Genomic DNA, 12613 nt, shown 5'->3' with positions numbered 1-12613 from the left:
GTGAAGTGTTGTGATGACTTGTCCTGATGCTTTCTTGTAGGTATATATTTCGTGCAACTTGCTACTAAACCAGTTGGAAGTCAGTGCTCTGTTCCTTTATCTGGCCGGCTCGGCTTGATTCTTCCTTTGTATGTTGCACTGTACCAGTTCTAGAATGCAATACCAATTCGCCGAATCCTCAACCCTATTGCTAGCTTAGGCTTTGCTGAAAAGTGTCACTGAACCGTAGTGGCTGCTTCTGTTGAGGAGTGGTGCTGTTGTGCTCTTGTGATAATTGAGACAGAGTGTAGAGCAGGAAAGTGTTTAGGAATATCCAGGGTGTCTACCAACCGGGAAAACAGGGAAAACCAGGAATTTTCATGGATTTTGAGTAGTCTGGAAGAACTCAGGGCAAACTCGGGGAATTTGTGCCTCTATCAGGGAAAATTAGCTGTAATTTTATTAAAGTGGTCGAAAGTCGTGGTAACGCTGGCTCAAGTAACAGACAGGAATCGTCTTTGACGCCCTGTCGTCAGCTGGAGGAGTTGCCTGTTTACAGTCAATGACCGACTTTCCGGATGTCCGATAATTTGCACAGCTTCGTGGCACCACCATGCACCCCATAGAGTCAATGTATCAGAACATCCGAAATTTCGGACGCAAGGACCCTTTGCCGTCTGATTTTCCGGCGCTTTTCGCTGTGACTGCAGATCCAAATGGGCATTAATCAAAGCCACCACCGCTGCTGTTTTGATTACCTCGCCGCCTCGAACCGGCGGTCTGACATGCAGATCCGCTGGCATCCGTAGCCACCACTGCGGCAACGCTAGACCCAGCTGCTTCGACATTCGTTATTAAGCTTCTTGCCGTTGGGTGCCGCGTTTTCCATTGAAAGAATTCGCTGCTGTCAGCAGTGGCACCGACTCCGCCTTTGTGGTCCTCGTGATTGGTTAGAAGCTTGGAAAGTGCGGTGCGTTGCATAATGCCGGTTCCCGAGAGTCAGCTTCACCTCTGTTAAGAAGTGTTACTTGGTGAAACATATGCAAAAGTATTGCAGTGAAGCATAAGCGTGGGAAGGGGCTATTGCCACGAGACACGGTATGTATTCCTTAATTATACACGCGTGCACCCGGTATCTCCTGTAACAGTACGAGCACTGATATGCCTAATATGTGTACCGACAGGCCTTCCAAGCTTTTTCGAATGTGCCTGGGGCTGTTTGAGTCCTTAAGGGCAGTAAATGACATGCATTTATTTTTTCCAACTGGCTGATTTTTCGGACGTTCTCGCGGCCCCTAGGGAGTTCGAAAAATCGGATGTGGACTGTGCAAGTGACCAAAAAGATGCTTCAAACTGTCCATGGGGTGAACGAGTGGTGGAAGGAGGACAGGAACAGGAAGGACCTATGCATTGAGGAATGAACAGGAAAGGAAGCGTGCTGCCGCCGTTTTGAAGGAGCTTGAGCTCAAAAGACAAAGTGTTGGCTGATGCCGAGATGCAGGTGTCCCTCATCCAAACCAACACAAACTCTTTCAAACAATGAAACAAAACACTGACGTGTCGTGCGTGGGCTGAGACTATGTCAAGACAGTTGAGGTTGACTTACGAGTTGTTGAGAGACAATCTCAATTGTGACAAAGTTCGGGCCTAGTACCACTGAGCTTGCTGTCAGTTGATAGAAATAGCTTGTATACGAAAATATTTGCTTCTGTATGCAACTTCTTTTTATTTGTATTTGAGAATTTCTGACTCGATTTGCCATTTTCTTTCGAAGACATCTTATTTGCTGTGCATTTTACTAAGCCCTTCCTTCCATTCTCTTTTTTAATAACACAAACACTACTCCTTAGCATTCAAACTGGATCAAGTAGTTTTTTTTTATTTGGTTTTCGTATGCTCACTAGATAGTGACAGCATCGGGCGACATGGTTTCAGCCTGTCTTGACATAAAACATAGCTCTGCGTCACTCAGGGAATTTTGCAAGGGCACTCAGGGAAAACCTGGAGAACTCGGGGAATTCGGAAATGTCAACTTGGTAGACACCCTGAATATCGTAATTAGTTGAACCTGTGGAGGCAATACAAAAAGGGAGCTGCAGCGGCCATAGTGCAATGGTTACTGTAGGGGCAGGTAGATGCGGTCACTCAGGCCAGGCATGCTGTCATGTTGTACTACACATGCCAATTCCGCTTCAGGCAGTGTTTATCTGCAGTGCTGTAGCTCACAGTCATACCACTACAAACTAATACTGTCGACTACTTATTAAATTTAGTTAGCACTGAATCAGTTCCTGTTTTCTCAAAACCTTGTGAGGTATTGAATGAAGCATTGTATACATAAAAAGAGAAAAAACACGGTCTTGATAACGTACACCGCCGTTGATTTGCTTTGGCAGTAAAAATCTTTTGCCATTTCTCAGAGGCCTAATGTTAAAACCCATGCAGGACTTCTTGCCGGGACCTGGTGTCTCATTCCCTGACGACCCCAAGATGGGCTGCAGTTGTGAGAACTGCTACACGGACCGCAAGGGCTGCTGCCCAGCCTACAACGATGTCAAGTTCGCTTACACAGCCAGTGGCACCTTGAGTGCACCCTTCGGCAGCCCCATCTTTGAGTGCAACCGCCTGTGCCGATGTGACATTAACTGTCCAAACAGAGTTGTGCAGCGAGGCTGCAAGGTGTGCCAGCTGTTACTATGAATCATTCTCTCTTTGGCTCCTTTTCTTTCTTTTTCATTTGCTATTTACATGAAATGGTATAAGCAGGGTGGGGTGGGCTTTTCTAAATCGGAACAGAGGTTGCGAGCTGAAAATGGATAATGCTTCCAGACTCTGGGGAAGCCGCACCACTGGGGCCCAGCCAGCAAACCCTAGCTGGTATTCGGACTGTATTCCAATACTCGCCGTAGAGAACAAAGTAGACTGCTAAGCAAATAGCACCCATCTTGAGTCTCATTCCAGTTCTGACGAAGCTGTCAGGCAGTTCTGCGAACACAACATTGAATTCAAAAACGTTGCAGGCTGCTTTGCAGCAGGAAGCTTGGAAACTCAACAGAAAGGTTGTCTGCACAGAAGAAAGCGTAGCCGCACTTTCTTGTGTACTTAATGTAAGCTGCATTGAGTTTTTCATATGTTTGCATAAGCAGAGAGTTAAAATAAACAGAAAATATTTGCTTTCCCTAGCTTTTTCTTGTCAAGTTGCATCGCATTGTAGAAACATCTTCCAGATGATTCCAGATGTGTTCCATTGCTCGGGCTTAAAGGTGTCTTTTTAGCTGTCTACATAAACTCTCTCTGATGCTGGTCAGAATTGCAACATCACCCTCATCCATTTATTTGTCGTTGATCCTGCCCTACAATACCACTGTCACCACACAGTTGACTTGGACCTGGCATGAGTGACAATGGTACTCTGCTGCTGAGCAAAAGGTTGTGGGTTTGATCCCCGAGCACAGCGGCCACATGCTGATGGGGGTGAAATAGGAAAAAAAACGCACGCACGCGCGCGCCCACACACGCACGCGCGCGCACACACACACACGCACGCACACGCACGTGCGCACACACACACACACACACACACACACACACACACACACACACACACACACACACACACACACACACACACACACACACACACACACACACACACTTGTGCACATAGATTTATGTGCATGATAAAGAACCCTAGGTAATCAAAGCTAATACCGAGGCCTCCACTGACACTGTCCATCAGAGGCTTGGTGCTGCTTTGGGGACATTAACCCAAAGAAGTATTCAATCAGCCACACTTCACTATATGCCTATATTATATTATAAGCCAATAACAGTGGCTCGCGATGAACTGCAGCGACGATATGCGTCAGAGAAGTCCGTGGTCTTTCAGGCGTTCGAAGGCCCCAGACCTGGCTGGCTTCCCAGAAGCACACCTGTCCTACTACATTCCACTAGGGCAGTTTTTTTTTGTAGCGATGCCATTTTCTGATGCTAATGCCTTTCGCGTTTTTCACATTCGTGAGTGGTAAAGAGACACTCCACCCCCAGGGGAGTGTCGAACACGGGCACTCGTGAACGCGAAAAGCGCCGAATGGCAATAGCATCAGTAAAAGGCATCGCTACAAAATCGCAGCTCAGGTGCCCATAGCAGGAAGCAAGTAGAGCTATTGAGTTCACTCATATTTCCCTCCCTTCGCAAGAAGAGAGGCCAGCCACTTGCATAGTGCTGGCAAGTGCTGCCCGGTAAAGGGACCTGTACCAGACAGCATCAGAAATTTTAGTCGCGCATTGGACATTGTAGGTGTTGCCTGGAGAGCATTCTACTACAAAAATTTTCCTATTGGCTCATTATTAGAGAAAATGAGAGAAATTGAAGTGTCGCAATGCTATGCTACCAGGAAACGAGCTTCCACTGGCATTGTAGACACTCTCTTTCCCCCTGACTAGTGCATGCAAGAGACATTCTTTCCCTGGCTTCTTCCATACAAGAGCTAATGGAACATGTAACGTTTATGTCACAAGCCCCACCTTCCCTTTTTTCTTCTCTTCCTCTTGCTGTGTGATTCATTTCCAGTGATGGTTTTGCACATTCTGCTATAGGTGATTTACCAAATTCATGGGCCATAATTGATGACGGTGTGAGTATTTGGTGTGACGAGGATGTGCCTTTGGTATGAAATCTCCCTACTGGGAAACTGGGAAAGGGGACCCTGCTGGGTCCCCTTGAAAGTGAGGGCGCATTGGCTGCTGCTTGAACTTTCATCTGTGTTAGTGGTGTACGTTGGTGCAATACCTTGCAGACATGATTAGTAGCGATATATACATTGTGCTTGTCTTTGCAATGCCCAAACTTGGCGAGGAGCCCTTTAAGGGTAGGACCTGAGGCACTTGGAAGACTTCACTACGGACTTGTTGACAAGGGAAGTCACAATACAGACAGTGCATCAGTGAAGCACAGGTAGCAAGAGGACAATAGATCAGTAGATGAGTGTCACTGGACGAGGAAGCAGGTGATGAGGCTTTGACAGTGGCACTGTTCATTGAAAGATGCGATTTCTACTCGGAACTGGGATCACATTGTCGCCAGTGCACAGCTGTCAATATGCACGAAGTTGTTTGTTAAACTGATAGTTATGCCCAAGAAAACTTGCTTCGTACTTGTGCAAATATCATAGGTTATGCAGACGTATGGTTTGCAGTTTAATATATGCCTGGCTATAGATTTTTCACATGATGGGTGAAGTCTTGCTCCTTATTTTCGCAATAGTTTAGGAATTAGGATGCTGTTCTTTGAGCTACACCCATTATGGCTGGTTTCGTTTCCACTGGCTATAGGAGAAAGGAGTCTTCGGTTACCTTGTCAGTTGGTGAATGGATGAGTTCTCTCGCATTCCTGTTGGTGTCTCTTAGAGTGTTATTGTGATAAATTAGATTCTGAAACACTTTTGTTTGACTTATAGATCTCCCTCATAAACCACCCACAGTGGGCATATTGCCATTTAATACATAGTTGCATTCTTCTCAACTAAATAATTGACAACTCAAAGTGTGAGAACATTGAATAATTCTGCAGTCAGTTTATTGTCCCAGTAGTTCAGTTAATTCAATTATTCAGCTATGCGAGTTGCTGAGTACTAGACATCTGGTTAGGTCACGTGGTAGAGTGACTGCCCTTGGTAGAGTGACTGCCCTGGAAACTAGTCGTGGCGGGTTTGACCCCTGGATCAGTTTTTCTTTGACTGCAAAGCTTCCTTCCTGAGGCACCCATATGGTTTGTCTTTGTGGGTTTGAAAACGCTGCTACAAGGAACAGTATGAATGCTACCATGAGAACGCTACTACAGGGCATTTAGTCAATGCAACAAATCTCTGCCAGTTTATAGACTTTGTGTGCACTTTCAGGTGTGCATGCATAATGGCATCCCTAATAGTAACTGTGCAGTTTTGGGACATCAAAACCCACAATATAGTTCTGTCTCTTTTCATCCCTTTATTCCCTTCCCCCAGTGCAGGATAGCAAACCAAAATGGATAACCTCGTCGCATTCTTTAATACAGTTAGCATTTTTAGCCTACTTTGCTCACTTTGGCATGCTGTTGCTGTCTGCTACCTAGCTCGTTGGGGAAAAAAGAAAAAGAACGCAAGAAAGAAAGAAAGGGGGAAATTACATGTGTGACTTGTATAAGTAAGAATGCACGCCCTTCTAAATGACAATGAGAATTAGTTTTTCACCTGAAGAAGACATCCAAGCCATGATGTCATAGTTCATTCAAAGTCTGGTATTCTGAATCCCAATTCTACAGCACCAGTGGGACAAAATAGGCTGCAATTGGAAGGTTGCATTTAGTAAAGCTTTGTGGTGTCCAAAGGTGTAGATGCTGTGCTCTGTGGTGGCATTCTTAGCCTACTTTTCCCTCTGCAAGTTGTAAATAAAGGTGTCTACAGCAATACAGTGTCGCTACATTGCTGCAATGCTACTCACATTAACGTTGACAGTCACCACGAGTCGGGTTCTGCTGAAATTTTTCATTCTCTCTCTGTCTTAAAGCTACTTTCATATAGATGAATATACTTTACACCATACTTATATGCTGGGATAAGTGTGAAAGTTTGCTTAGCAGGTTAATTTGCCTTATTTACTTAGCGTGTTTCCTCCCCCCCCCCCCCCCCCCTAGATTCCCCTTACTATCTTTAGGACAACGAATGGTCGGGGCTGGGGCGTTCGGACAGAGCAGCGCATCAACAAAGGCACGTTTGTGATGGAGTATTTGGGCCAGGTGAGCTTCTGCAAGTTTGTGCTTTTATCTGCTGAGGTGTGTTACTGTTTTGTAGAGTAAATTTCACTGTTAGAAGCAAGACCAAGTTTATTTCAAGACGAGAAACAGCTTGGTTTTAAAAGGAAGGCTGTTGGAAATATTCTGTTTGTTGAGTAGTATGTATAGTTTACCTAGCTTGTAATATGAAGGAGCTTTTTTTCTATGAAGTTGATGAGAAGTTGTGTTCATCTGAATACTAATGAGGCGTTACCATTAGGAGTGCACTATACTGTATACTTGATGGTTTTGTGTGATATGTCAGTGCTTTACTTAAAAAAATCTTCAAGGCCAATGCTGCACCGTGCACATGTGACGTGGCTCTGCATAGATTTGTATTTTGTGCAACTAGCCATAGACAGTTCAGGAGTACAGTTCAGTTCATTTATAATGGTACCAATTATAGAGACTACCAGTTGAACTATTGGTCTTGTCTACTGCTGAAGCATACATTCAAACCAGATGTAAGGATGTTGCTCCATATCTTTAGTCATAATAAATGTGGAATGTATTATCACATTTATGTCATTGTCTGCCCTTGCGATATCAGGGTGGTCATGTGTCTTGAATATTGTAGCTGTATGTAAAAAAGGCGGACGGGCTTTCCCTTCGAGCTTGTATGTAAGAACAGATTACAGCAGAGCATTCTTGAACTTGCGTTGCACTGCTGAGCACGAGGTCGGGCGTTCAGTTCCTGCCACAGCAGCTGTGTTCCAATGGGGTCAGAATGCAAAAGCATCTGTGTGCCATGCATGCAATGCACGTTAAAGAACCTCAGATGGTCAAAATTAATCCAGAGTGCCCCGCTGCGGTGTGCCTCATAGTCAGATCGTGGTTTTGGCGCATAAAGTACCAGAATTTAATTTTCATTCAACATGCTTGAGCACATATCTCAGTGTTACATTTTTCTGCTTTTTACCATCATAAGTAGATTGCGTTGTAGTACTGCAGGTTTTCCTGCTCAGTTTAATCCAAACTCCATTGAAAATAATCCAGGTGCCAGCCAATTTAATCTGAGTCCCAGCATTTTTAATCCAAGTGCCAATAATTTAATCCAGGTGCCACCACACTTAACCCCAGTGCCATCTGTATTAATCCACGTGCCAACTCATTTAATCCTTGCGCCAGCCATTTTAATCCAAGTGCCACACATTTTAATCCCAGTGCCAGTCAATTTAATCCTGTTGGAAATTGATTGAGAAAGAAATAATTCTTGCAGAAGAGGTCGTAACAGGCATCATGAATGCCATCTATTCGTTGATGTAATCACTATATTGGTGTCAGCACTATAGGAGCAGTTTCCACACTACCGGTGTCGTCATGGCTGCTTCAGAAACACTTCCGCATGGTATAGACCTTTTCACTGGGTGAGGAGGAAAGGGTGCGCGGCGAGCCTTTCCTCCTCTCTCCAGTGCGACGCTGCTTGAAAGTATTGCTGCCGCGTGCTGCAAAACGATTTTGATATGTTTTAGATAGTTCTTTCTGAAATTTACGCAATGTCAGTTCATATAAGATCGCCAGGGAAGCCTTTCGGTGTATCGATAACTATAGTACGCGGAAATATCTCTTGGGGGCGCAAACATGTGACGCGCATTATCAGCGGCGGTGTGCGTATGTGTTGTGAACTATTTTGCGTATATCGGTTTTAATTCAACGAAGAGAACCGGTGTCTCTGTATTACCAGATGAAATGGTAAATCTGCTCACTATCTGATGGCTTGTCGTAGGGACTAAAACATAAGAGCGCATGCTCGTGCACGGCCAACCTAAGGCAACTACGAAACATCTAATAAGCGACAGACGCTATCAAATATGTGTGATACACCGGGCTCGTTCCCATGAATTTCAAGTCTAGTGGGCTTGAAATCACTGTATATCTATGCTAGCCTTCCTGTCTGAGGCCGATGGTGCTGCTCAACAGAACGATCACTGCGGTTGGTGAAACATGATACATATTGTCACGAGAGGAAAAAGTAAACAGTCAGCTTCAAGCGAATGGCCGTTTTCTGTTCATTTCTGCAGCAGCTACCATGCACACTTTTTCATCCTCGGCTTCTATCGTTGCTAGCACGTGCCATTACCCTTCCCTTCAAAAAGAAAAATAAGAGAGATTACTTCTCCATGCGACTAGACAAAAGTTAGGCCCCCCCCCCCAAAAAAAGTTGTGGTGATGTTAAATGCCACAAGGAGAAAATAAAAGAAATGAGAAAGACAATGGACGTGATGACAGAGGCCGCACCACAATGTTTGTGGATGAGAGTCAGCATGAGTGGTAGGACTTCATCCTGGTAACGGTGCAATAATTTTTCTGAGTGGCCTCGTTGACGTATAGGGGTCCAAACCCATACGAGATCTCCTGGGTTGTATGTGACGTCCCGATGGCGTATGCTGTATCGACGAGCATCATGACTTTGTCAGGATAGAATTCGTTGCCGTGCAGGGTGCTGCGCTGCTTTGGCACGTTGAACAAAGGCATCTGTATCTGGTGTGGCAAGTTGAGACAAAGTTGGTAGGAGCATCACGTCGAGCATAGTGGGGACGTCGTGTCCGTAAACCAGGAGAAAACCCGGTGGTTTCTTGAAGTGCAGTGTTATACGCGAATGTCAAATACGGGAGCAGTTCGTGCCAATTTTTATGATCCGTGGCGACATACATAGAAAGCATATCTGCAATTGTTTTGTTGAGACGCTCGGTTAACCCATTAGTCTGCGGGTGATGCGCAGTTGTCGTATGGTGCATGGTTCCACTCAGCTACAGAATATCTCGGACCAACTGGGCGGTGAAGGCCGTACCATGTTCTATGATGACAACAGCAGGAGCACCATGTCGAAGGACGACATTTTTGACTAAGAAGTTGGCTACATCTGAAGCAGTAGCTCGCTGAACGGTTTGTGTTTCGCAGTATCGAGTGAGGTAATCGGTGGTGACAACGATGCAGCGGTTATCAGCCGAAGACTTGGGAAACGGGCCAAGTAAATACATCCCGACTTGTTCAAAAGGTGAGCAAGGAGGTCGTACAGGCTGAAGCAGACCGGCTTGTTTCAGTGGTGGAACTTTGCGAAGGTGGCCATCTTGACAGCTTCTGATGTACTGCTTTATGGTTTTTGCGAGTTTTCGCCAGTAGTACTTCTGCTTGATCCTTGCCATAATACACTTGAAACCAAGATGCCCGGATGTTGGTTCATCATGGCATGCATGTAGAACGTCGTTTCGGAAAGGAGCGGGAACAATGAGCAGGAAAACGGTTGCCATAGGTGAAAGTTCCGCTTGTATAGGATGTCACCACGTAGGCAGAAAGAGGACGAGCGCGAACTCCCGAGGGGGTTGTGGGCGGCTTACTTCAAGGTATTCAATCAAGGGCTGGAGCTCAGAATCTTGGCGTTGCTGTTGAGCTAGGTTTAAAGACGGAAGAGTGCAAAGAAAACCAGAGTCGTCATCAGTATCTAGTGGTGCGTGTTTGACGGGGGCACGGGAGAGACAGTCAGCGTCCGTGTGTTTCTGGCCGGACTTATAGACTATTGTTACATCAAATTCTTGCAACCGAAGGCTCCATCTTGCGAGATGGCCTGAAGGATCCTCGAGATTTGCCAGCCAGCAGAGAGAGTGGTGGTCGCTGACGACGCGGAAGGGGCATCTGTACAAGTATGGCCGGAACTTCTGGATAGCCCATATGACTGCCATACATTCCTTTTCAGCTGCTGAGTAGTTTTTTTCAGCAGCAGACAACGTTCGACTGGCATATGCAATAACGCGTTCAACACCAGCTTGAAACTGTACGAGTGTCGCTCCGAGTCCGACGTTACTAGCATGAGTATGCACTTCTGTGTCGGCCTCGGTGTCAAAGTGACCAAGGATCGGTGGTGTCTGTAGGCGTCGCTGAAGGTCGCGGAAGGCGCCGGATTGTGCCGGGCCCCAAACAAATGTGACGTCGTTCTTTATGAGTCGTTGCAATGGTTCAGCAATCTCACAAAAATTGGGCACAGAACGATGGTAATATGCACAAAGCCCTAAAAATCGGCGGACATTGTGCTTTGTCTTCGGTATCGGGAATAGAGCAACTGCCATGGCTTTGTTAGGGTAAGGGCGCATACCGGTGTTGCTGACAATATTACCTAGAAATTTAAGCTCCTCGTAGCCAGAGTGACATTTTTCGGGCTTCAGAGACAGGCCGGCGGTGCGGATGGCGTGAAGAACTGCCTCAAGCCGCTGGATGTGTTGTTCAAACGTGTAGGAGAAAACAACTACATTTTCTAAGTAGACTCAAAACGAGTGCCACTTGAGGTCAGATAAAACTGTCCGCCATGCGTTGAAATGTGGCCGGAGCGGAACACAATCCAAAAGGGAGTACCTTAAGTTGATAGAGACAGTCAGGTGTTATAAATGCCGTTTTTTCCTGGTCCGTTCGTCAACTTCAATCTGCCAGTACCCACTACGCAGATCCATTGAGGAAAAGTAACGGGCATGTCGCAGGCGATCCAAAGAGTCGTCATTCCGAGGAAGTGGGTAAACGTCTTTTTTCATGATCTTGTTCAGTTTGCAATAATTGACACAGAATCGTAGTGAACTGTCTTTCTTCTTAAGTAATACAACAGGTGAAGCGCAGGGACTTGTCGATGGTTGAATGACATCATCGTCTACCATTTGTTTGACTTGATGATGAATAGCATCCTGTTCACTCTGCGACATGCGATACGCGAGTTGGCGAACAGGTTGGACGGTCGGTTCACTGATGATTCTATGTTTGGTTAAAGGAGTCTGTTTGACCTTCGACGTGGTGGCGAAACAGTCGCTAAATGACGATAGCAGAGTGAGGAGCCTCGCCTTTTCGAGTTGGTCTAGCTGTGGGTTCACGTTGATGTGACCAGTCAAGTCCACATCGCCGGGTTCCGGAATTTAGATTGTCGTTACCGAAGCACAGGCGTCGGACTCTGCCACCGTTTCAAAGAAGGCCATGGTGGTATGCCTCGCAAAGTGCTTGTATTCGCCACTGAAGTTGGTACCGTATTTACACGATTGCAAGTTGACTCGAATGTAAGTTGACCCCCCCATATTGCGTGACAGGAAAAAAAAACACAACAAGGAGAGCATACCCAAGGGCGCATTCGAGAATGAAAATTTATTAGTAGCTCTCATGGTCACTGGACTACTCGTCTATACTAGTGCTGCCATCGTCATCGTTCCTGCGGTCCCACAGCGCGTCGCAGTCCAGCGAAATTTTACATTTGGCAAACGACCGCATCACGACATCTTGCGGAACAGCAGCCCACGCTGAATGCACCCAACCACACGCAGACGTCAGGGAGGCTCTTTTGACAGGTCCGGTTGGCGTAATTTTGCGGTATCCTGCCGCCAGTCACTCATACTCACGACGGAGCAGGGCCTTAAAAGGCGAAGGTCGGGGCTTGTCATGGTCGTGAAAATGACCATGTCGCACTTCACTGGCAGGGACCGATCTCGCATTTCAGCGACGTACGCCAAAAGCTTAGCCTACAGCTCCAGAAAGCGTCCAGACTTCGGCACGTGGGGAATTTCTCACTTGCCGTCACAAGCGAAAATTTCACTTCGCCGTAGTCACCACTCTCGCACCACCCTTTCAGAAACATAGACATTGCGGACCGCTGCGCAGTGATTTGTTTCTTTGGCTTAAAGGATGGCAACCCTCTTGAACGCTGCTGTGAACGAGTGCCGAACGATTAGTGGGCCTGGAGCACTCATGACGACTGGGGAAGCATAGAAGTAGCACGTAGCCGGCAGTCAAGTGGAACGCGTCAAACCAATGCCAATGCCTTTCAACAGAGAAAGAGAAACCCGCGAGCGGTGTCTG

The 12613-nt window shown here is 46.3% G+C and overlaps 1 protein-coding gene across 4 annotated transcripts in view; it reads left to right on the top strand.

Moving 5' to 3' along the window:
• Positions 1-12613, top strand: part of LOC142557690 (histone-lysine N-methyltransferase SUV39H2-like) — a 113735-nt gene that overhangs the window by 48068 nt on the left and 53054 nt on the right. For all 4 annotated transcript variants that reach the window (XM_075669716.1, XM_075669718.1, XM_075669717.1 and 1 more), the window contains 2 exons: positions 2425-2658; positions 6653-6754. In XM_075669716.1, coding sequence (XP_075525831.1) covers positions 2425-2658; positions 6653-6754 — 336 coding nt within the window. The remainder of the gene's footprint in view (positions 1-2424; positions 2659-6652; positions 6755-12613) is intronic.

Source organism: Dermacentor variabilis, chromosome 9 (genome assembly GCF_050947875.1).
Source record: "Dermacentor variabilis isolate Ectoservices chromosome 9, ASM5094787v1, whole genome shotgun sequence".
NCBI classification, from domain to species: domain Eukaryota; kingdom Metazoa; phylum Arthropoda; class Arachnida; order Ixodida; family Ixodidae; genus Dermacentor; species Dermacentor variabilis.
This window is presented reverse-complemented; position numbering and strand designations above follow the sequence as displayed.